At 38.6% G+C, this 21,811-nt stretch overlaps 1 protein-coding gene across 2 annotated transcripts in view; it reads left to right on the top strand.

The window, feature by feature from the left end:
• The window catches only part of TMC4 (transmembrane channel like 4), a 134,368-nt gene extending 113,362 nt beyond the window's left edge, over positions 1-21,006 (top strand). For both annotated transcript variants that reach the window (XM_053690731.1, XM_053690730.1), the window contains exon 16: positions 20,007-21,006. In XM_053690731.1, coding sequence (XP_053546706.1) covers positions 20,007-20,048 — 42 coding nt within the window. In that variant the 3' untranslated portion in view covers positions 20,049-21,006. The remainder of the gene's footprint in view (positions 1-20,006) is intronic.
• The last annotated feature ends 805 nt before the right edge of the window (positions 21,007-21,811 follow it).

The following is a 21,811-nucleotide window of genomic DNA, read 5'->3' as shown; positions in this document are numbered from 1 at the left end:
GCTAATAAAGAACTAGTCTAAAAAATCCAGTTAAGAGAGCAATTTCAGTAACAAACACATAATGTAGCTGGGGCATAATAGCTGAGCTAACTGTGGTATTAATCTCCTGGCCAATAGCCATAATCACAGCTGTGGAAAAGCCTAACAATATCCAGCAGTTTAGAAAGCTGTAACATTTTAATGTTGCCCTAACTAAATAAAGTCAGTGGAAGGTTTAGATTGAGCCTGTTAAAGCATTTCAACTTGTCATATGTTTTTTGTTAAAAGTAATGCTTTATTCTTAATGTAGAATCCTGTCAGCTGATTGTAGTTTAAAGGGATGCTAAACCCAATTTTTTTTCTTTAATGATTCTAATTTACTCCTATTATCAATTTTTCTTCATTCTCTTGCTATCTTTATTTAACCCCTTAGTGACCACAGCACTTTTCAATTTTCTTACTGTTTAAAGTGAAAGTAAAGTTAACCTATTATCTCGTTATCACTGCAAAGTAATCATAAAATAAACTGAACTTTAATTCATCATTTTTTAAAAATCTTTTTCTGACATTTGTTATATATATTTTAATCGTTCCATAAACTAACCTTATCCCTCTACCTGCATCAAAAAAAAATTCGGGTAGTTGTGACGATTTGATCCATATCTAACGGATTGGTTCCCCCATTGGCGTCTAAGATGAACTAATCTACTCCCACTTGTTACATAGTGCATGCGTGAAGTCTTAATATCGCTGTCAGTCTATTTGCGCGTGCACACAAGCCGCATGCGCACTAGCAAACAACGATTGTCATCGTTCTAAACCAGATATAATGTAGCGAAGATGCGAAATTGCGCATGCGCATAGTTTTAACAATCACGCACGCTTACTAACGCAAACGGGGGTTGGGAGCGCAATAGATAGAAAACAGGAAGAAAGTGAGGGGGAGGAGGAAGCTGCAAAAAGACGGTCAAAGTAAATGTTATATTTATTTCATTTGGGATTGTTTTTTCAAAATAATAAGTTAGCGACTATAATGTTTGGCATAATATAATATGAAAATCGGATTGATTAGGCTAAAACTTTACTTTCACTTTAAGGACTATTTTTACATTTCTGCGGTGTTTGTGTTTAGCTGTAATTTTCCTCTTACTCATCAACAGTACCCTCCCACACATATTATATACAGTTTTTCTCGCCATTAAATGGACCTTTTAAAGATACCATTATTTTCATTATATCATATAATTTACTATATAAAAAAAAATTAAAATGATGAAAAATTGAAAAAAACTAACTTTTCTAACTTTGACCCCCATAATCTTGTAACATACAGTTACACATCTACGACCACCAAAAAACACCCATGCTAAATAGTTTCTAAATGTTGTCCTAAGTTTAGAAATACCTCATGTTTACATGTTCTTTGTTTTTTTTGCAAGTTATAGGGCAATAAATACAAGTAGCACTTTGCTATTTCCAAACCATTTTTTTTTTAAATTATTAATAGTTACATTGTAACACTGATATCTGTCAGGAATCCCTGAATATCCCTTGACATGTATATCCTATTTTTTTAATAGACATCCCAAAGTATTGATCTAGGCCCATTTTGGTATATTTCATGCCACCATTAAATGTGATCAAATAAAAAAAAACGTTAAAGTGAATGTAAAGTTAACCCTATTTGTTCAGGGCATTGGGTAGAGTTTTAAAAATGAGGCAGAGTTTAAGTCATCAATTTTTTATATATATTTATTTACTCACATTTTAACCTTTTTAAACCTCCGACGATAAGCGCAACTCTCCCCTCTTTGCACAAACGTCACGGCCCAGAGGGGAACAATGTTAAATTGCAGGGATGAAACTACAGGGGGTGCAGAGGTTGCAACTGCAACTGGGTCCCTGAGGGAGGGGGCCCAGCTTAAAAAAATATATTTTTCAAAAATGTTGACCTGTGTAAAGGTCTTACCTGGATTGGAGTCTGTAGCAGAGATACATGCTCACCCTTACAGGTATCACAGCCCAAAGTGATCAGGTAAGAAAACCACCTGGGCTGTGAATAAATGCACCGGGGCTGTGTGCAAAAAACAAGTATCCGAGTATGCTGTATAAACAAGGGTAAATCCAAGAGAGTAGTCAAGGTATTGCAGAGATTAAAGGAAGCCAGAGGTGCAGGCAAATGATGAACAGAGCCGGGGTCACACGCCAGGGTCAGTCTTGGGGATTCAGGAACAAAAACACCTAAACTAGAAACAGGAAACATGACAGGAACTGACACTGAGCACAGGAAAAGGCAGGGTTATATAGCCAGATAATGAGCTGCTAATTGGTAGGAAGTCCCAGGTAAGTCTGACTGACAGGTTGTAAATGAGCACAGGTGATCCAGGTAAAGCAATATCCAGAGTCCAGCCCCAGTGCTGCAGGCAGGAAAAGGAAAGGTAATGAAAGGCTTACATACACACACAAATAGAGAAAAACAGCTGTGACTTAGAGGCAAGAGAACAAGCCTAGGATAAGAGAGGACCCATGTTCAAGTTCCTTGCTTGCCCCCAAAGGGGCGACCATGCCTGGCTGTCTGCATGGAACGGTGGGAACCGTGACAGTTCCCTATCCTTATAATCGCCCCCTGAGCATGAACAGGCTGGGTAGTTGCCACTTTGAGTTTGGGAGCAAAGTCAGCCTCATCTTCGGACATGTCAAAGATGTCATCTGGCAGGATGGCGACTCTCCCGTGGGCATCCAGACCTACAATTTGGTCGTCCTCTACATTACTGGAAAACACTGTGCCAATAGTGGCCTTAGCAGCCTTCTTCCTATTCTTTTTAGTCTTAGCTGCTGTGAAAGTACTCGCAGGTGAGGCATTCACAACTTGCAATGCTTTCTCGAACATCACAAGATCCTCCTTGCAGACATGGGTACCATTCGAGTCATAAGTGCAGTCAGGTGGCAGTACTTTGGCAGGGAAGAAAGTAATGCTGGTGCTTGCCTGTGCAGAAGTAATGATGGTTTCCGGATTAGGCATATCATCTGAAAGTTGAGAAGATGCTTCAGAAGCAAGAGGTAGAGGCATAATCTGGGTCTCAGGGATTTCAGGACTAACAAGAGCAGGTTCCGTAGGTTTACAGGAAATAACAGTCTCAGAGGGTAGTAGACTCCTCTGAACAGCAAAACCTGGACAGCCGTAACAGCAACCTTGGCAGCTCACAGAATTGTATGTAGAACAAAGAGGGTGAACAAAAACAGTGCCTGTTTGGAGAGCTGGAGACCGAGGTGGGCGAATAGGGCAATTGGAGATATAGTGTCCTCTTTCCCCACAGTAAAAGCAAAGGCAATGGCTCCTCCTTCTGGCTCTTTCTTGGGGAGCCTGCCTATTCAACATTACCCCTATCTCCATGGGCTCCTCAATGTCCTGAGAAGGAGTATATGATTCGCCAGGAGCATCAAGGTTTGCGGGTGAGTACTGGTAAAAAGCATCCCAGTCACGAGGAAGCCGTGATCTGTGGGAACGTGGAACAGTCCTAGGGACCTTAGTTTGCCTTGTGGTAGTACACTGAGTGGCAATGGCTGTTAAGAAAGTCCCCCAGTTGTCTAGGACAGGACTCTTAGCCAGGAGCATCTGGTGTGCCCATTTTTTTTATTTGCCCAGAAAGCAGGTTGATGGCTGAACGGACCATGATGAAGTCAGTGGCATACGTAAGAGGCTTTAGGGCAAACAACAGCTCACAATCTACCTTAAAGGACAAGAAGGAGGAACGGCTACCATTGAATCTCTCAGGTAACAGTACAAAAGGTTCACGATACGCTGGTTCTGGGTGTACCGTACCTTTAAGAGCACAAAAATCCTGCTGCAGATCAAGAACAGTCTGAGACAAGTTGGACACTTGCTGTGTCAGGGCAGTGTTCATCTCTGCGGGCTCCATAATGGTCAGTTCTTATGTAAAGGTCTTACCTGGATTGGAGTCTGTAGCAGAGATATATGCTCACCCTTACAGGTATCACAGCCCAAAGTGATCAGGTAAGAAAACCACCTGGGCTGTGAATAAATGCACGAGTATGCTGTACAAACAAGGGTAAATCCAAGAGAGTAGTCAAGGTATTGCAGAGATCAAAGGAAGCTAGAGGTGCAGGTAAACGATGAACAGAGCCAGGGTCACAAGCCAGGGTCAGTCTTGGGGATTCAGGAACAAAGACACCTAAACTAGAAACAGGAAACATGAAACAAAGAACTGATACTGAGCACAGGAAAAGGCAGGGTTATATAGCCAGATAATGAGCTGCTAATTGGTAGGAAGCCCCAGGTAAGCCTGACTGACGGGTTGCAAATGAGCACAGGTGATCCAGGTAAAGCAGGTAGATTCTTGCACCTGGGCCCTGTGGTTTCTAGTTACGCCTCTGATTAGTTGTTTTAAGTATCGTCATCTGTCAATCAATTTGACAATATGGCATGCGGAAGAGCTGCGCTTATCGTCGGAGGTTTAAAAAGGTTAAAATGTGAGTAAATAAATAAATAAATATAAAAAAATTGATGACTTAAAATCTGCCTAATTTTTAAAACTCTACCCAATGCCCTGAACAAATAGGGTTAACATTACATTCACTAACTTAGGTTTCTCACTGAAATGATTTACAAACAGCTTATGCAATTATGGCACAAATGGTTGTAAATGCTTCTCTGGGATCCCCTTTCTTCAGAAATAGTAGACATTTATGGCTTTGGCATTGCTTTTTAGTAATTAGAAGGCCACTAAATGCTGCCACGCACCACACTTGTATTATGCCCAGCAGTTAAGGGGTTAATCAGGTAGAGTGTAGGGTTAATTTTAGCTTTAGTGTAGAGATCAGCATCCCACCCCCTGATCCCTCCCTGACCCCCCTCAAACAGGTCTCTGCCCTCCCCCACCTCACCATTGTCACTGCCATCTTAAGTACTAGCAGAAAGTCTGCCAGTACTCAAAATAAAAGGCTTTATAATATATATATATATATATATATATATATATATATATATATATATATATATATATATATGCTGCAGTGCTCCCAACAGTGATGGGCCGCCCACCCGCCTCCCTCGTATCCCTCTTACCCACCAACGATTGGCACCAGTGACCCTCTCTGCATCAGTGTGCTTAAAAAGGGTATTGCACGATGCCTCAATATTGAGGCATCGCTGCAATACCCTGAAAGCATCTGGAAGCAATCAAAATAGTTTCCAGCGCTTGAAACCCCAGAGGACGTGCCAGGCACGTCCTTGGTCCTTAACTACCACCTTTTGTAGGACATGCCTGGCACGTCCTCCGTTGTCAAGGGTTTGAAAAGCAGACATGTAAAGCTTAGGAGCTGGCCCATTTTAGATTCAGCACCATTAATAGCGCTTGCTTATTGGTGACTACATTAAGCCAACCAATGAGCAACTGTAACCTAGGTTCTGAACCAAAAATGGGCCGGCTCCTAAGATTTACATTCCTGCTTTTTAAATAAAGATAGCAAAAGAACGAAGAAAATTTGATAATATGAGTAAATTAGAACCATAAAGAGAAAAATTGGGTTTAGTATCGCTTTAAACTACAATCAGCTGACAGGATTCAATATTAAGAATAAAGCATTACATTTAACAAAAATTATCGGCTAGATTACGAGTCTTGCGTTAGCCTTGAAAAGCAGCGTTGAGGGGTCCCAACGCTGCTTTTTAACGCCCGCTGGTATTACGAGTCAGGCAGGTACAGGTGTACTGCTCACTTTTTTTCCGCGATTCTCGCATACCGCAAATCCCCTTACGTCAATTGTGTATCCTATCTTTTTAATGGGATTTTCCTAACGCCGGTATTACGATTGCTTGGAAAAGTGAGTGGTACACCCTCTCCTGTCCTGTCGCATTTAAAAGTCAGTAGTTAAGAGTTTTATGGGCTAACGCCGTAACATAAAACTCTTAACTAAAGTGCTACAAAGTACACTAACACCCATAAACTACCTATTAACCCCCACACACACACACATCGGAAACACTTAACTAAAATGTTTAAGCCCTAATCTGCCGACCGGACATCGCCGAGACTGTAATAAATATATTAACCCCTAAACCACCGCACCCCCGCCTCTCAAACACTAGTTAAATTTTATTAACCCCTAATCTGCCATCCCTAACATCACCGACACCTACCTACATTTATTAACCCCTAATCTGCCACCCCCAATGTTGCCGCTACTATATTAAATTTAATAACCCCTAAACCTAAGTCTAACCCTAAGTCTAACCCCCCCTAACTTAAATATAATTTAAATAAATCTAAATAAATTTACTACAATTAAATAAATTATTCCTATTTAAAACTAAATACTTACCTATAAAATAAACCCTAAGCTAGCTACAATATAACTAATAGTTACATTGTAGCTAGCTTAGGGTTTATTTTTATTTTACAGGCAAGTTTGTATTTATTTTAACTAGGTACAATAGTTATTAAATAGTTATTACCTATTTAATAACTTCCTAGCTAAAATAAGTACAAATTTTCCTGTAAAATAAATCCTAACCTAAATTACAATTACACCTAACACTACACTATCATTAAATTAATTACATAAACTACCTACAATTAACTACAATTAAATTAAATAAACTAAAGTACAAAACCCCCCCCACTAAATTACAGAAAATAAAAAAAGAATTACAATTTTTTTAAACTAATTACACCTAATCTAATCCCCCTAATAAAATAAAAAATCCTCCCAAAATAATAAAATTCCCTACCCTATACTAAATTACAAATAGCCCTTAAAAGGGCCCTTTGCGGGGCATTACCCCAAAGTAATCAGCTCTTTTACCTGGAAAAAAATACAATAACCCCCCCAACATTAAAACCCACCACCCACACACCCAACCCTACTCTAAAACCCACCCAATCCCCCCTTAAAAAAAAACTAACACTACCCCCTTGAAGATCACCCTACCTTGAGCCGTCTTCACCCAGCCGGGCACAAGTGGACCTCCAGAGAGGCAGAAGTCTTCATCCGATCCGGGCAGAAGAGGTCCTCCAAGCGGCAGAAGTCTTCATCCAGGTGGCATCTTCTATCTTCTTCCATCCGGAGCGGAGCGTGTCCATCTTGAAGACATCCGACGCGGAGCATCCTCTTCCATCCAACGGCAACTGAAGAATGAAGGTTCCTTTAAGTGACGTCATCCAAGACGGTGTCCCTTGAATTCTGATTGGCTGATAGAATCCTATCAGCCAATTGGAATTAAGGTATGAAAAATCCTATTGGCTGATGCAATCAGCCAATAGGAGTGAAGTTCAATCCTATTGGCTGATCCAATCAGTCAATAGGATTGAGCTCGCATTCTATTGGCTGTTCCAGTCAGCCAATAGAATGCAAGCTCAATCCTATTGGCTGATTGCATCAGCCAATAGGATTTTTCCTACCTTAATTCCGATTGGCTGATAGGATTCTATCAGCCAATCGGAATTAAAGGGACGCCATCTTGGATGACGTCACTTAAAGGAACCTTCATTCTTCAGTTGCCGTCGGATAGAAGAGGATGCTCCACGTCGGATGTCTTCAAGATGGACACGCTCCGCTCTGGATGGAAGAGGATAGAAGATGCTGCCTGGATGAAGACTTCTGCCGCTTGGAGGACCTCTTCCACCTGGATCGGATGAAGACTTCTGCCCCTCTGGAGGTCCACTTGTGCCCGGCTGGGTGAAGACGGCTCAAGGTAGGGTGATCTTCAAGGGGGTTAGTATTAGGTTTTTTAAGGGGGGATTGGGTGGGTTTTAGAGTAGGGTTGGGTGTGTAGGTGGTGGGTTTTAATATTGGGGGGTATCATATTTTTTTTTCCAGGTAAAAGAGCTGATTACTTTGGGGCAATGCCCCGCAAAAGGCCCTTTTAAGGGTAGGAAAATTTATTATTTTGGGGGGATTTTTTATTTTATTAGGGGGATTAGATTAGGTGTAATTAGTTTTAAAAAATTGTAATTCTTTTTTTATTTTCTGTAACTTAGTGTTTTTTTTTTGGTACTTTATTTAATTTAATTGTATTTAATTGTAGGTAATTTAGTAAATTAATTTAATGATAGTGTAGTGTTAGGTGTAATTGTAATTTAGGTTAGGATTTATTTTACAGGTAAATTTGTACTTATTTTAACTAGGAAGTTATTAAATAGTTAATAACTATTTAATAACTATTCTACCTAGTTAAAATAAATACAAACTTGCCTGTAAAATAAATATAAATCCTAAGCTAGCTACAATGTAACTATTAGTTATATTGTAGCTAGCTTAGGGTTTATTTTATCGGTAAGTATTTAGTTTTAAATAGGATTAATTTATTTAATTGTAGTAAATTTATTTAGATGTATTTAAATTATATTTAAGTTAGGGGGGTGTTAGGGTTAGGGTTAGGTTTAGGGGTTAATACATTTTTTATAGTGGCGGCGACGTTGGCGGCAGCAGATTAGGGGTTAATAAATATAATGTAAGGTTCGGCGATGTTGGGGGCAGCAGATTAGGGGTTCACAAGTATAATGTAGGTGGCGGCGGTGTCCGGAGCGGCAGATTAGGGGTTAATAATATAATGTAGGTGGCGACGATGTTGGGGACGGCAGATTAGGGGTTAATATGTGTAAGATTAGGGGTGTTTAGACTTGGGGTTCATGTTAGGGTGTTAGGTGCAGACATAACTTTTATTTCCCCATAGGAAACAATGGGGCTGCGTTAGGAGCTGAACGCTGCTTTTTTGCAGGGTTTTTTTTTTCAGCCAGCTCAGCCCCATTGTTTCCTATGGGGAAATCGTGCACGAGCTCAACGCTCACTTTTCTGAGGCTAACGCCGGCTTGAAGAAAACTTGTAATACCAGTGTTGGCTTAAGTGAGCGGTGAGAAAAAAACCGACAAAAACTCGTAATCTAGCCGTATATTAGCAAGAGAACAAAGAAAAATTGATAATAGGAGTAAATTAGAAAGTTGCTTAAAATTTCATGCTCTATCTGAATCATTAAAGATTTTTTTGGGATTTAGTATCCCTTTAAGATGGCAACCCACAGTTATAATCACTTGGTCCCGATCCATAATGGTGAGCTGTAGGGTATTGCTAATACAATGTTTATTTAATTACACCTAGATTTAGAATTTTGCGGCCAAAGGGGTGCGTTAGCTACGCATGCTTTTTTCTGACCGCACCTTTTAAATACCGCTGGTATTTAGAGTTCACAGAATGGCTGCGTTAGGCTCCAAAAAAGGAGCGTAGAGCATATTTACCGCAACTTCAACTCTCGATACCAGCGGTGCTTACGGACGCGGCTAGCTTCAAAAACATGCTCGTGCACGATTCCCCCATAGAAAACAATGGGGCAGTTTGAGCTGAAAAAAAACCTAACACCTGCAAAAAAGCCGCGTTCAGCTCCTAACGCAGCCCCATTGTTTGCTATGGGGAAACAATTCCTACGTCTGCACCTAACACCCTAACATGTACCCCGAGTCTAAACACCCCTAACCTTACACTTATTAACCCCTATTCTGCCGCCCCCGCTATCGCTGACCCCTGCATATTATTATTAACCCCTAATCTGCCGCTCCGTACACCACCGCCACCTACATTATAGCTATGTACCCCTAATCTGCTGCCCCTAACATCGCCGACCACTATGTTATATTTATTAACCCCTAATCTGCCCCCCTCAACGTCGCCTCCACCTGCCTACACTTATGAACCCCTAATCTGCCGAGCGGACCGCGCCACTATTATAATAAAGTTATTAACCCCTAATCCGCCTCACTCCCGCCTCAATAACCCTATAATAAATAGTATTAACCCCTAATTTGCCCTCCCTAACATCGCCGACACCTAACTTCAATTATTAACCCCTAATCTGCCGACCGAATCTCGCCGCTACTGTAATAAATGGATTAACCCCTAAAGCTAAGTCTAACCCTAACACTAACACCCCCCTAAATTAAATATAATTTAAATCTAACTAAATAAATTAACTCTTATTAAATAAATTATTCCTATTTAAAGCTAAATACTTACCTGTAAAATAAACCTTAATATAGCTACAATATAAATTATAATTATATTATAGCTATTTTAGGATTTATATTTATTTTACAGGTAACTTTGTATTTATTTTAACCAGGTACAATAGCTATTAAATAGTTAAGAACTATTTAATAGCTAAAATAGTTAAAATAATTACAAAATTACCTGTAAAATAAATCCTAACCTAAGTTACAATTAAACCTAACACTACACTATCAATAAATTAATTAAATATAATACCTACAATTATCTATAATTAAACCTAACACTACACTATCAATAAATTAATTAAATACAATATCTACAAATAAATACAATGAAATAAACTAACTAAAGTACCAAAAATAAAAAAGAACTAAGTTACAAAAAATAAAAAAATATTTACAAACATTAGAAAAATATTACAACAATTTTAAACTAATTACACCTACTCTAAGCCCCCTAATAAAATAACAAAGCCCCCCAAAATAAAAAAATGCCCTACCCTATTCTAAATTAAAAAACTTCAAAGCTCTTTTACCTTACCAGCCCTGAACAGGGCCCTTTGCAGGGCATACCCCAAAGAATTCAGCTCTTTTGCCTGTAAAAAAAACACATACAATACCCCCCCCAACATTACAACCCACCACCCACATACCCCTAATCTAACCCAAACCCCCCTTAAATAAACCTAACACTAAGCCCCTGAAGATCTTCCTACCTTATCTTCACCATACCAGGTTCACCGATCGGTCCTCGGAAGTCTTGATCCAAGCCTCGGAAGTGTTGATCCAAGCCCAAGCGGGGGGCTGAAGAGTGACGTCCATCCTCGGGCTGAAGTCTGGATCCAAGCGGCGGCTGAAGAACTCCATCATCGGGCTGAAGTCGGAAGTCCATCATCGGGATTAAGTCTTCTATCAAGCCGCATCTTCAATCTTCTTTCTTCTGGAGCGGAGCGGAGCCATCTTCTTTCCAGCCGACGCGGATCCATCCTCTTCTAACGACGCCTACTAGCCGAATGACGGTTCCTTTAAATGACGTCATCCAAGATGGCGTCCGTCGAATTCCGATTGGCTGATAGGATTCTATCAGCCAATCGGAATTAAGGTAGGAAAATTCTGATTGGCTGATAGAATCAGCCAATCAGATTGAGCTCGCATTCTATTGGCTGATCGGAACAGCCAATAGAATGCGAGCTCAATCTGATTGGCTGATCGGATCAGCCAATCAGATTGAACTTGAATCTGATTGGCTGATTCCATCAGCCAATCAGAATTTTCCTACCTTAATTCCGATTGGCTGATAGAATCCTATCAGCCAATCGGAATTCGACGGACGCCATCTTGGATGACGTGATTTAAAGGAACCGTCATTCGGCTAGTAGGCGTCGTTAGAAGAGGATGGATCCGCGTCGGCTGGGAACAAGATGGCTCCGCTCCGGAAGAAAGAAGATTGAAGATGCTGCTTGATAGAAGACTTCATTCCGATGATGGACTTCCGACTTCAGCCCGATGATGGAGTTCTTCAGTCGCCGCTTGGATCCAGACTTCAGCCCGAGGATGGACGTCACTCTTCAGCCCCCCACTTGGGCTTGGATCAACACTTCCGAGGCTTGGATCAAGACTTCCGAGGACCGATCGGTGAACCTGGTATGGTGAAGATAAGGTAGGAAGATCTTCAGGGGCTTAGTGTTAGGTTTATTTAAGGGGGGCTTGGGTTAGATTAGGGGTATGTGGGTGGTGGGTTGTAATGTTGGGGGGGGGTATTGTATGTGTTTTTTTTACAGGCAAAAGAGCTGAATTCTTTGGGGCATGCCCCGCAAAGGGCCCTGTTCAGGGCTGGTAAGGTAAAAGAGCTTTGAACTTTTTTAATTTAGAATAGGGTAGGGCATTTTTTTATTTTGGGGGTTTTTGTTATTTTATTAGGGGGCTTAGAGTAGGTGTAATTAGTTTAAAATTGTTGTAATATTTTTCTAATGTTTGTAAATATTTTTTTATTTTTTGTAACTTAGTTTTTTTTAATTTTTTGTACTTTAGTTAGTTTATTTCATTGTATTTATTTGTAGATATTGTATTTAATTAATTTATTGATAGTGTAGTGTTAGGTTAATTGTAGGTAATTGTAGGTAGTTTATTTAATTAATTTATTGATAGTGTAGTGTTAGGTTTAATTGTAACTTAGGTTAGGATTTATTTTACAGGTAATTTTGTATTTATTTTAACTATTTTAGCTATTAAATAGTTCTTAACTATTTAATAGCTATTGTACCTGGCTAAAATAAATACAAAGTTACCTGTAAAATAAATATAAATCCTAAAATAGCTATAATATAATTATAATTTATATTGTAGCTATATTAGGGTTTATTTTACAGGTAAGTATTTAGCTTTAAATAGGAATAATTAATTTAATAAGAGTTAATTTATTTCGTTAGATTTAAATTATATTTAACTTAGGGGGTGTTAGTGTTAGGGTTAGACTTAGCTTTAGGGGTTAATCCATTTATTACAGTAGCGGCGAGATTCGGTCGGCAGATTAGGGGTTAATAAGTGTAGGCAGGTGGAGGCGACGTTGAGGGGGGCAGATTAGGGGTTAATAAATATAATATAGGGGTCGGCGGTGTTAGGGGCAGCAGATTAGAGGTACATAGCTATAATGTAGGTGGCGGTGGTGTACGGAGCGGCAGATTAGGGGTTAATAATAATATGCAGGGGTCAGCGATAGCGGGGGCGGCAGATTAGGGGTTAATAAATATAATATAGGGGTCGGCGGTGTTAGGGGCAGCAGATTAGGGGTACATAGGGATAACGTAGTTGGCGGCAGTGTATGAAGCGGAAGATTAGGGGTTAAAAAATTTAAATATAGTGGCGGCGATGTGGGGGGACCTCGGTTTAGGGGTGCATAGGTAGTTTATGGGTGTTAGTGTACTTTAGAGCACAGTAGTTAAGAGCTTTATGAACCGGCGTTAGCCCAGAAAGCTCTTAACTACTGACTTTTTTCTGCGGCTGGAGTTTTGTCGTTAGATTTCTAACGCTCACTTCAGCCAAGACTCTAAATACCGGCGTTAGAAAGATCCCATTGAAAAGATAGGATACGCAATTGACGTAAGGAGATCTGCGGTATGGAAAAGTCGCGGCTGCAAAGTGAGCATTAGACCCTTTCCTGACTGACTCCAAATACCGGCGGTAGCCCAAAACCAGCGTTAGGAGCCTCTAACGCTGGTTTTGACGGCTACCGCCCAACTCTAAATCTAGGCCTTAGTGACTTAAAGAGACATGGAAGTTCCTATATGAGTTAAAGAGATTATCCAGCCAAAATTGGAATGTACATGGATGCATTTCAGTTTTGAATATAAGCATTTTTGTAATATAGATGTATTAGCTAAAATGCGTCTAATAAAAGCTATATCTTTTTCAAAAGTGTATTTAAGTATGCACTGTGCACCAGCATTTTAAGAACAGCACTTGCTCAGAGAGCCTAAGGTTCTTGTACCATCTAGTAAGGACTCAATTTGTTATAAGCTGACATAATACAAGCCCTACTGGCTCTCTGAGCAGCTGTAGTATTTAAAATGCTTGTACACTGAGAATATCTAGCTATGTTTCACATGCACATGAAGAGAAAAATGTTAACACAAAACCAGTGATAATTATTACTACAAACCTTTTTGCCAATACATGTATATTGCAAATATGTTTCTATTCAAAGATGTAATTCATCTATGTGTATTTATATTTTGACTGGAATGTCCCTTTAATACAGAAGTAATGCTCTAGAGAGCACTAATGGTGGAAAAACATAATTTATGTAAGAACTTACCTGATAAATTCATTTCTTTCATAATGGCAAGAGTCCATGAGCTAGTGACGTATGGGATATACATTCCTACCAGGAGGGGGCAAAGTTTCCTAAACCTCAAAATGCCTATAAATACACCCCTCACCACACACATACTTCAGTTTAACGTATAGCCAAGTAGTGAGGTGTAAAAAGGAGTAAAAAAGCATACAAAAAAAGAAGAACTGGAAAATAATATTGTGCTTTTATACAAAAAAATTAACCACCAAAAACAGGGTGGGCCTCATGGACTCTTGCCATTATTAAAGAAATTAATTTATAAGGTAAGTTCTTACATAAATTATGTTTATTTCATGTAAATGGCAAGAGTCCATGAGCTAGTGACGTATGGGATAAAATACCCAAGATGTGGAAGTCCACAGAAGAGTCACTAGAGAGGGAGGGATAAAACAAAAACAGCTATTTCCGCAGAGAAATTAAATCCAAAAAAATAAGTTATTCTTATAAACAGAAGTATCAAACTGAGACAGCTGCCTGAAGAACTTTTCTACCAAAGACTGCTTCAGAAGAAGCAAATACATTGAAATGGTAAAATTTAATAAATGTATGCAAAGAAGACCAAGTTGCTGCTTTGCAAATCTGATCAACCGAAGCTTCATTCTTAAGAGAGAGCAGACAATTCAGAAACTCTTCTAGCAGAAGAGATAGCCAAAAGAAACAATACTTTCCAAGAAAGTAGTTTAATAACCAAAGAATGCATAGGCTCAAAGGGAGGAGCCTGCAAAACCTTTAAAACCAAATTAAGATTCCAAGGAGGAGAAATAGACTTAATAACAGGCTTGATACGGACCAAAGCCTGAACAAAACAGTGGATATCAGGAAGTTTAGCAATCTTTCTATGAAATAAAACATAAAGAGCAGAGATTTGTCCCTTCAAAGTACTTGCAGACAAAGCTTTATCCAAACCGTCCTGAAGAAACTGTAAAATTCTAGGAATTCTAAAAGAATGCCAAGAGAATTTATGAGAACACCATGAAATATAGGTTTTCCAAACCCGATAATAAATCTTCCTTGAAACAGACTCACGAGCCTGCAACATAGTATTGATCACTGAGTCAGAGAATCCTCTATGACTAAGCACTAAACGTTCAAATTCCATACCTTCAAATTTAGTGATTTGAGATCCTGATGGAAAAACGACCCTTGAGACAGAAGGTCTGGCCTTAAAGGAAGTGACCAAGGTTGGCAACTGGACATCCGGACAAGATCCGCATACCAAAACCTGTGAGGCCATGCTGGTGCTATCAGAAACACATGTGATTGCTCCATTATGATCTTGGAGATCACCCTTGGAAGAAGAACTAGAGGTGGAAAAATATAAGCAAGTTTGTAAGACCAAGGAACTGCTAACACATCCACCATCTCCAGCTGAGGATCCCTGGATCTGGAAAGGTATCTGGGAAGTTTCCTGTTTAGATGGGAAGCCATCAGATCTATTTCTGGAAGACCCCACTTCTGTTCAATCTGAAAAAACACATCTGGATGGAGAGACCACTCCCCCGGATGCAAAGTCTGATGGCTGAGATAATCCGCTTCCCAATTGTCTACACCTGGTATATGAATCGCAGAAATTAGAAATTCCGCCCAAGAAAGTATACGTGATATTTCTTTCATCGCTAAAGGACTGCGAGTCCCTCCCTGATGATTGACATATGCCACAGTTGTGATATTGTCTGTCTGAAAGCGAATGAAAAGTTCTCTCTTTAATAGAGGCCAAGCCTGAAGAGTCCTGAAAATAGCAAGGAGTTCTAAGGTATTGATTGGTAACCTCGCCTCTAGAGGATTCCAAACCCCCTGTGCTGTCAGAGACCCCCTGACAGCTCCCCAACCTGAAAGACTTGCATCTGTTGAGGCTACAGACCAGGAAAGATGAACAAAGGAGGCCCCTTGAATAATACGATGATGGTCTAACCACCAAGTCAGAGAGAGTAGAATGCTGGGATTTAAGAATATCAATTGTGATATCCGATTATAATCCCTGCACCATTGATTCAGCATGCAAAGCTGCAGAGGTCTCATATGAAAACGAGCAAAGGGGATCGCGTCCGATGCTGCAGTCATGAGACCTAAAACTTCCATGCACATAGCCACTGAAGGGAATGATCAAGACTGAAGCTTTCGACCGGCTGAAACCAATTTCATTTGTCTCTTGTCTGTTAAAGACAGAGTCATGGACACTAAATCTTTCTGGATACCTAAAAATGTGACCCTTGTCTGAGGAATCAAGAAACTCTTTGGTAAGATGAACCTCCAACCATGTCTTTGAAGAAACAACACTAGTTGATTCATGTGAGATTCTGCTAAATGAAAAGATTGAGCCAGTACCAAATAAGGAAACACTGCAATACCCTGCTCTCTGATTACAGATAGAAGGGCACCGAGAACCTTCGAAAAGATTTTTGGAGCTGTCACTAGGCCAAATTGAAGAGCGACAAATTGAAAATGCTTGTCTAGAAAAGAGAATCTCAGAAACCGATAGTGCTCTGGATAATTCGGAATGTGAAGATAAGCGTCCTGTAAGTCTATTGCGGACATGTAATGACCTTGCTAAACAAAAGGCAGAATAGTCCTTATAGTCACCATCTTGAAAGTTGGGACCCTTACAAAACGATTCAAAAACTTCAGATCCAGAAGTGGTCTGAATGAATTTTCTTTCTTTGGGACAATGAATAGATTGGAATAAAAACCCAGACCCTGTTCCTGAAGCGGAACTGGTATAATCACCCCTGAAAGCTCCAGATCTGAAACACACTTCAGAAAAGCCTGAGCTTTCACAGGATTTGTTGGAACATGAGAGAGAAAGAATCTTCTCACAGCAGGTCTAATTCTGAAACCTATTAGATACCGTTGAGAGACAATGCTCTCAATCCACTGATTCTGAACAGAATCTGCCCAAATGTTTTGAAATAATTTCAATCTGCCCCCCACCAGTTGAACTGGATTGAGGGCCGCACCTTCATGCAGTCTTGGGGGCTGGCTTTGGCTTCTCATAAGGCTTGGATTTATTCCAACTTGAAGATGGCTTCCAATTGGAACCAGAGTCCTTAGGGGAAGGAGTGGTTTTCTGTTCTCTATTCTGGCGGAAAAACAAAACAAAACCGATTAGAAGCTTTAGATTTACCCTTAGACTTTTTATCTTGGGGCAAAAAAACTCCCTTCCCCCCAGTTATAGTGGAAATAATAGAATCCAACTGAGAACCAAATAAATTATTACCCTGGAAAGACAGAGATAATAATCTGGATTTAGATACAATGTCAGCATTCCATGATTTAAGCCATAAAGCTCTTTTAGCTAGAATAGACATAGATTTAACATCAATCTTGATTATATCAAAAATAGCATCACAGATAAAATAATTAGCATTTGAAGCAAACGAATAATGCTAGACAAATCAGGATCAACCAAAAAGTTAATGCAGCTGCAACATCAGCCATAGAAATGGCAGGTCTGAGAATAAAGCTAGAATGCAAATATGCTTTTCTTAGATAAGATTAAATCTTCCTATCTAAAGGATCCTTAAAATAAGTACTGTCTTCTATAGGAAAATTAGTACGTTTGGCAAGAGTAGAAATAGCCCCATCAACCTTAAGGACTTTTTCCCCAAAACTCCAATTTAGCCACTGGTAAAGGATATAGCTTCTTGAACCTAGAAGAAGTATTAAAAGAAGCACCAGGCTTAGACCATTCCTTAGCAATCACATCAGAAACAGCATCTGGAACAGGAAAAAACCTCAGGAGTAATCACAGGAGGTTCAAAAACATTTACTGGTTTTGTTATCAAGAGGATCAGACTCCTCAATACCCAAAGTAACTAATACTTCTTTCAACAAAGACTAAATATATTCAATCTTAAAAAGATAAGAAGATTTATTAATTTTAATGTCCGAAGTAGGATCTTCTGAACCAGAGAGATACTCTTCAGAGGAGGATATTTCAGTATGTTGTCGTCATTATAAATTTCATCAGTTTTTTGAGAAGTTTTAAAAGACCTTTTACGTTTTTTTAGAAGGTGGAATAGCAGACATAGCCTTCTGTATTGCATCAGCAATATAATTTTTCATATCAACAGGGATATCATGTACATTAGATGTTTAGGGAACAACAGACACTGTACTAGTACTAATAGAAACATTATCGGCATGCAAAAGCTTATCATGACAACTGTTACATAATATAGCCAGAGATATAATCTCAGCTTGCTTACAACAGATACACTAAGCTTTGGTAGAACTGTGTTCAGGCAGCATGGTTCCTACAGTAGCTTCTGAGACAGGATCAGATTGAGACATCTTGCAAAATGTAAAAGAAAAAATAACATTTAAATCAAATATCGAATTTCATCATATAGCTGTTTCAGGAATGGGAAAAAATGCATATGTTAAATAGGCAGAAAAGCAAACATCATAGTCCTCTAGAATATAAAGAGAGCAGAGAGCAAGGAAGTGGGGTAATATAAACCCAAAAAATATTTGTTGCCAAGTATGACGCACAACGCAAAGTGAAAAATGTTTTGGCGCCAAACAACATCTGGAAATGACGCCAACTTGTGTCATAACAGGCGCAACTTCACGCCAAACAACCTAACGTCAATAAAGACACAGGAAATTACGAAACATGCGACAGTATAGATGCAAATTTGTGGCAAAAAAAATTCGCGCCAAAAATTATACAATAAATAACAGCATTTTGCGCCCTCGCGAGCCTAGATTTGCCCGTGAATTTTAAGGAAAAACAAGTCAAATTGGGAAAAAAAGACTAAACCCCAGGTAAGAAAATATTGAAAAATAACTTTCTAAAACATGATTCCCATACTGAAACTGATAGACTGCAAAGGGAAATACACATAGACCTGACTCATGGCAAATATAAGTAAATACATATATTTAAAACTTTATATTAATACATAAAGAACCAAACATAGCTGAGAGTGTCTTAAACAATGATACATACTTAAGAGACACTGAACCTCTTTATTCTCTTGGTGTCTTTATTTGAAATGCAAGAATGTAAGTTTAGATGCCGGCCCACTTTTGGTGAACAACCTAGGTTGTCCTTGCTGATTGGTGGATAAATTCATCCACCAATAAAAACGTTCTGTCCAGAGTTCTAAACCAAAAAAAAAGCTTAGATGCCTTCTTTTTCAAATAAAGATAGCAAGAGAACGAAGAAAAATTGATAATAGGAGTAAATTAGAAAGTTGCTTAAAATTGCATGCTCTATGTGAATCACAAAAGAAAAAAATTGGGTTCAGTGACCCTTTATCGAAAGACACCCATCCACATGTAGCAGAGTATATCGTCAATCTGAAAAGGGAGGTATGAGATGAATCCCTACGACCGATAACAGAGAACCCTTGAAAAGATTTCCCATGAGTGAAACCATAAAAATCAACAGGCAATACTCTCTTCACATCCCTCTGACAAACACTGTACTCTGAGAGGAATTGGCTTCAGAATGCTTAGAAGAGCTTATCATAGAAGAAATCATAAAAATCAAGCACAAACTTACTTCACCCCTTCCATAGGAGGCAAAGTTTGTGAAACTAAAGTATGTGTGTGGTGGGAGGTGCATGTATAGGCATTTTGAGGTTTGGGAAACTTTACCCCCTCCTGGTAGGAATGTATATCCCATACATCACTAGCTCATGGACTCTTGCCATTTACATAAAAGAAACTGAAATGTGCTAGATGCATCTGTGTCTTTTGTCACTTTTAAAGAAACCACTGATGAAGTTTTCAGAGATGTAAAAGGCTTTTTTTCTGACTTTAATGTCCCTTTAAGCAATAAAAGTGTATTTTTAATAATATGCAATATGTATACATATTTAATAATGTATAGATAAGATCACTCTGCAAAGACAATAAATCCTTATTCTAGCTTTTTGGTGACTTTGCTTGTGTGTTTAACCCTTCACCAGAGGTTAAACATACTGCACAGAGAGTGATTTGTCAAAAATAAACTACTTTCATAAAACAGAGCATGTTATATATATTTTTGTTATTATTATATCCCTCCATGCAAATGATACATAAAATTTTGGATTTTTCAATGTTTTTTAAGAGTATATTTAAGTTAATTTTAAAATGTGACAGAAAAAAATGATATTGTTTTGTATAACCTTCTATAACCTTATATTGTTTCCTTTTTTTTTTAGGAAAGAAGCAGGAAAATATTTCTAAGTCAAGGAAATTATTAAACTGTGAACAAGCAGCTACTAAGAAAGCAATGATTGTCCAGAATTGTGAATAGTTTCTACATCCGATTTTACTATTATAAAGAGGCTGTTTTTCTTGGATGCATTTCTAAATGTGTCCCCTCCCACACATGACAAAAAAATCAAATCTGTTTTCTTTACACAAAGGAGATGGTGTGAAACAGCTGTTTAATCTATTACGTAATTTGTTATATTTTACAAATATGAATACAGGTAGCCCTCAGTTTACGCCGGGGTTAGGTCCCAGAAGGAATGGTTGTAAATTGAAACCGTTGTAAATTGAAACCCACTTTATAATGTAAGTCAATGGGAAGTGAGGGAGTTAGGTTCCAGGCCCCTCTCAAAATTGGCTTCAGTAACACCTAATACATTATTTTTAAAGCTTTGAAATGACGACTTTAAATGCTAAACAGCATTATAAACCTAATAAAATAATCACACAACACAGAATATATAATTAAACTAAGTTAAGTGAACAAAACATTTGCTAAACAGCATTATAAACCTACTAAAATAATCACACAACACAGACTTTACTTGCATTTTTCTGCAAACAATTCTTTCTATGAATTCCAATCTGGACTGATTTATAGACAGGAAGATCTTGTTCCTTTGCAAGCTGCTCGATAGCTCAGGTCTGGTTAAACTGAATAATTTCAGCTTGCTTGGCTTGCATATCTTTGCTGCAACACAAGCGGACAGCTCCACCTACTGGCTATTTTAATCAATGCACTGCTTCTCAATGCTTTTCAATAGCAGTCACAATACTGAAAAAAAGGTTGTTATTCTGAAACGGTGCAAATTGAACCGTTGTAAACTGAGGGCCACCTGTATATTAAACAAAATCTTTAGATAATCAGATAATAAAATGAAGATGCCAAATTAATCTTTTTTTAATAAGTCAAAAATGTATTTTTCAAAATATAATATTGTTTCTTAATAGGATGTATTTTTGTAAGCACGGGCACATACTAATTTTCACACATACATAGTGTTGGGGTCAGAATGAACAGAACATATTACTTTTAAGTAAACTTTACATTAAATTATACTGTTTGACAAACCAAAGTTTTATATATATATATATATATATATATATATAATGTGTAAGTCGTTTACTTACCTGGTCTAATGCAAGACAATACATTCTATACAAAAAAACTTTCTTGGTGCCACAGTGATTGAATTAAAGGACACTAAACACTAAATAAATGTCATGCACCTCCCTATAAGCATAGGCATTGCCATTAAAGGGACAGTCTAGTCCAAAATAAACTTTCATTATTCAGATAGAGAATGTAATTTTAAACTAATTTTCCAATTTACTTTTATCAGCAATTTTGCTTTGTTTTCTTGGTATTCTTAGTTGAAAGCTAAACCTAGGAGGTTCATATGCTAATTTCTAAGCCCTTGAAGGCCGCCTCTTCTCTCAGGGCATTTTGACAGTTTTTCACCACTAGAGGGAGTTAGTTCGTGTGTGTCATATAGATAACACTGTGCTCACGCACATGGAGTTCCAGTGAGCCAGCTATGATTGGCTAAAAATGGATGTCTGTCAAAAGAACTGAAATAAGGGGGCAGTTTGTAGAGGCCTAGATACAAGGTAATCACAGAGGTAAAAAGTGTATTTATATAACCGTGTTGGTTATGCAAAACTAGGGAATGGGTAATAAAGGGATCATCTATCCTTTTAAACAATAACAATTCTGGTGTAGACTGTCCCTTTAAGGAACCTAGCTTACACT

This window comes from Bombina bombina, chromosome 8 (assembly GCF_027579735.1).
Source record: "Bombina bombina isolate aBomBom1 chromosome 8, aBomBom1.pri, whole genome shotgun sequence".
Lineage (NCBI taxonomy): Eukaryota > Metazoa > Chordata > Amphibia > Anura > Bombinatoridae > Bombina > Bombina bombina.
The sequence above is the reverse complement of the archived record's forward strand: the minus strand, read 5'-3'. Positions and strand labels throughout refer to the sequence as shown.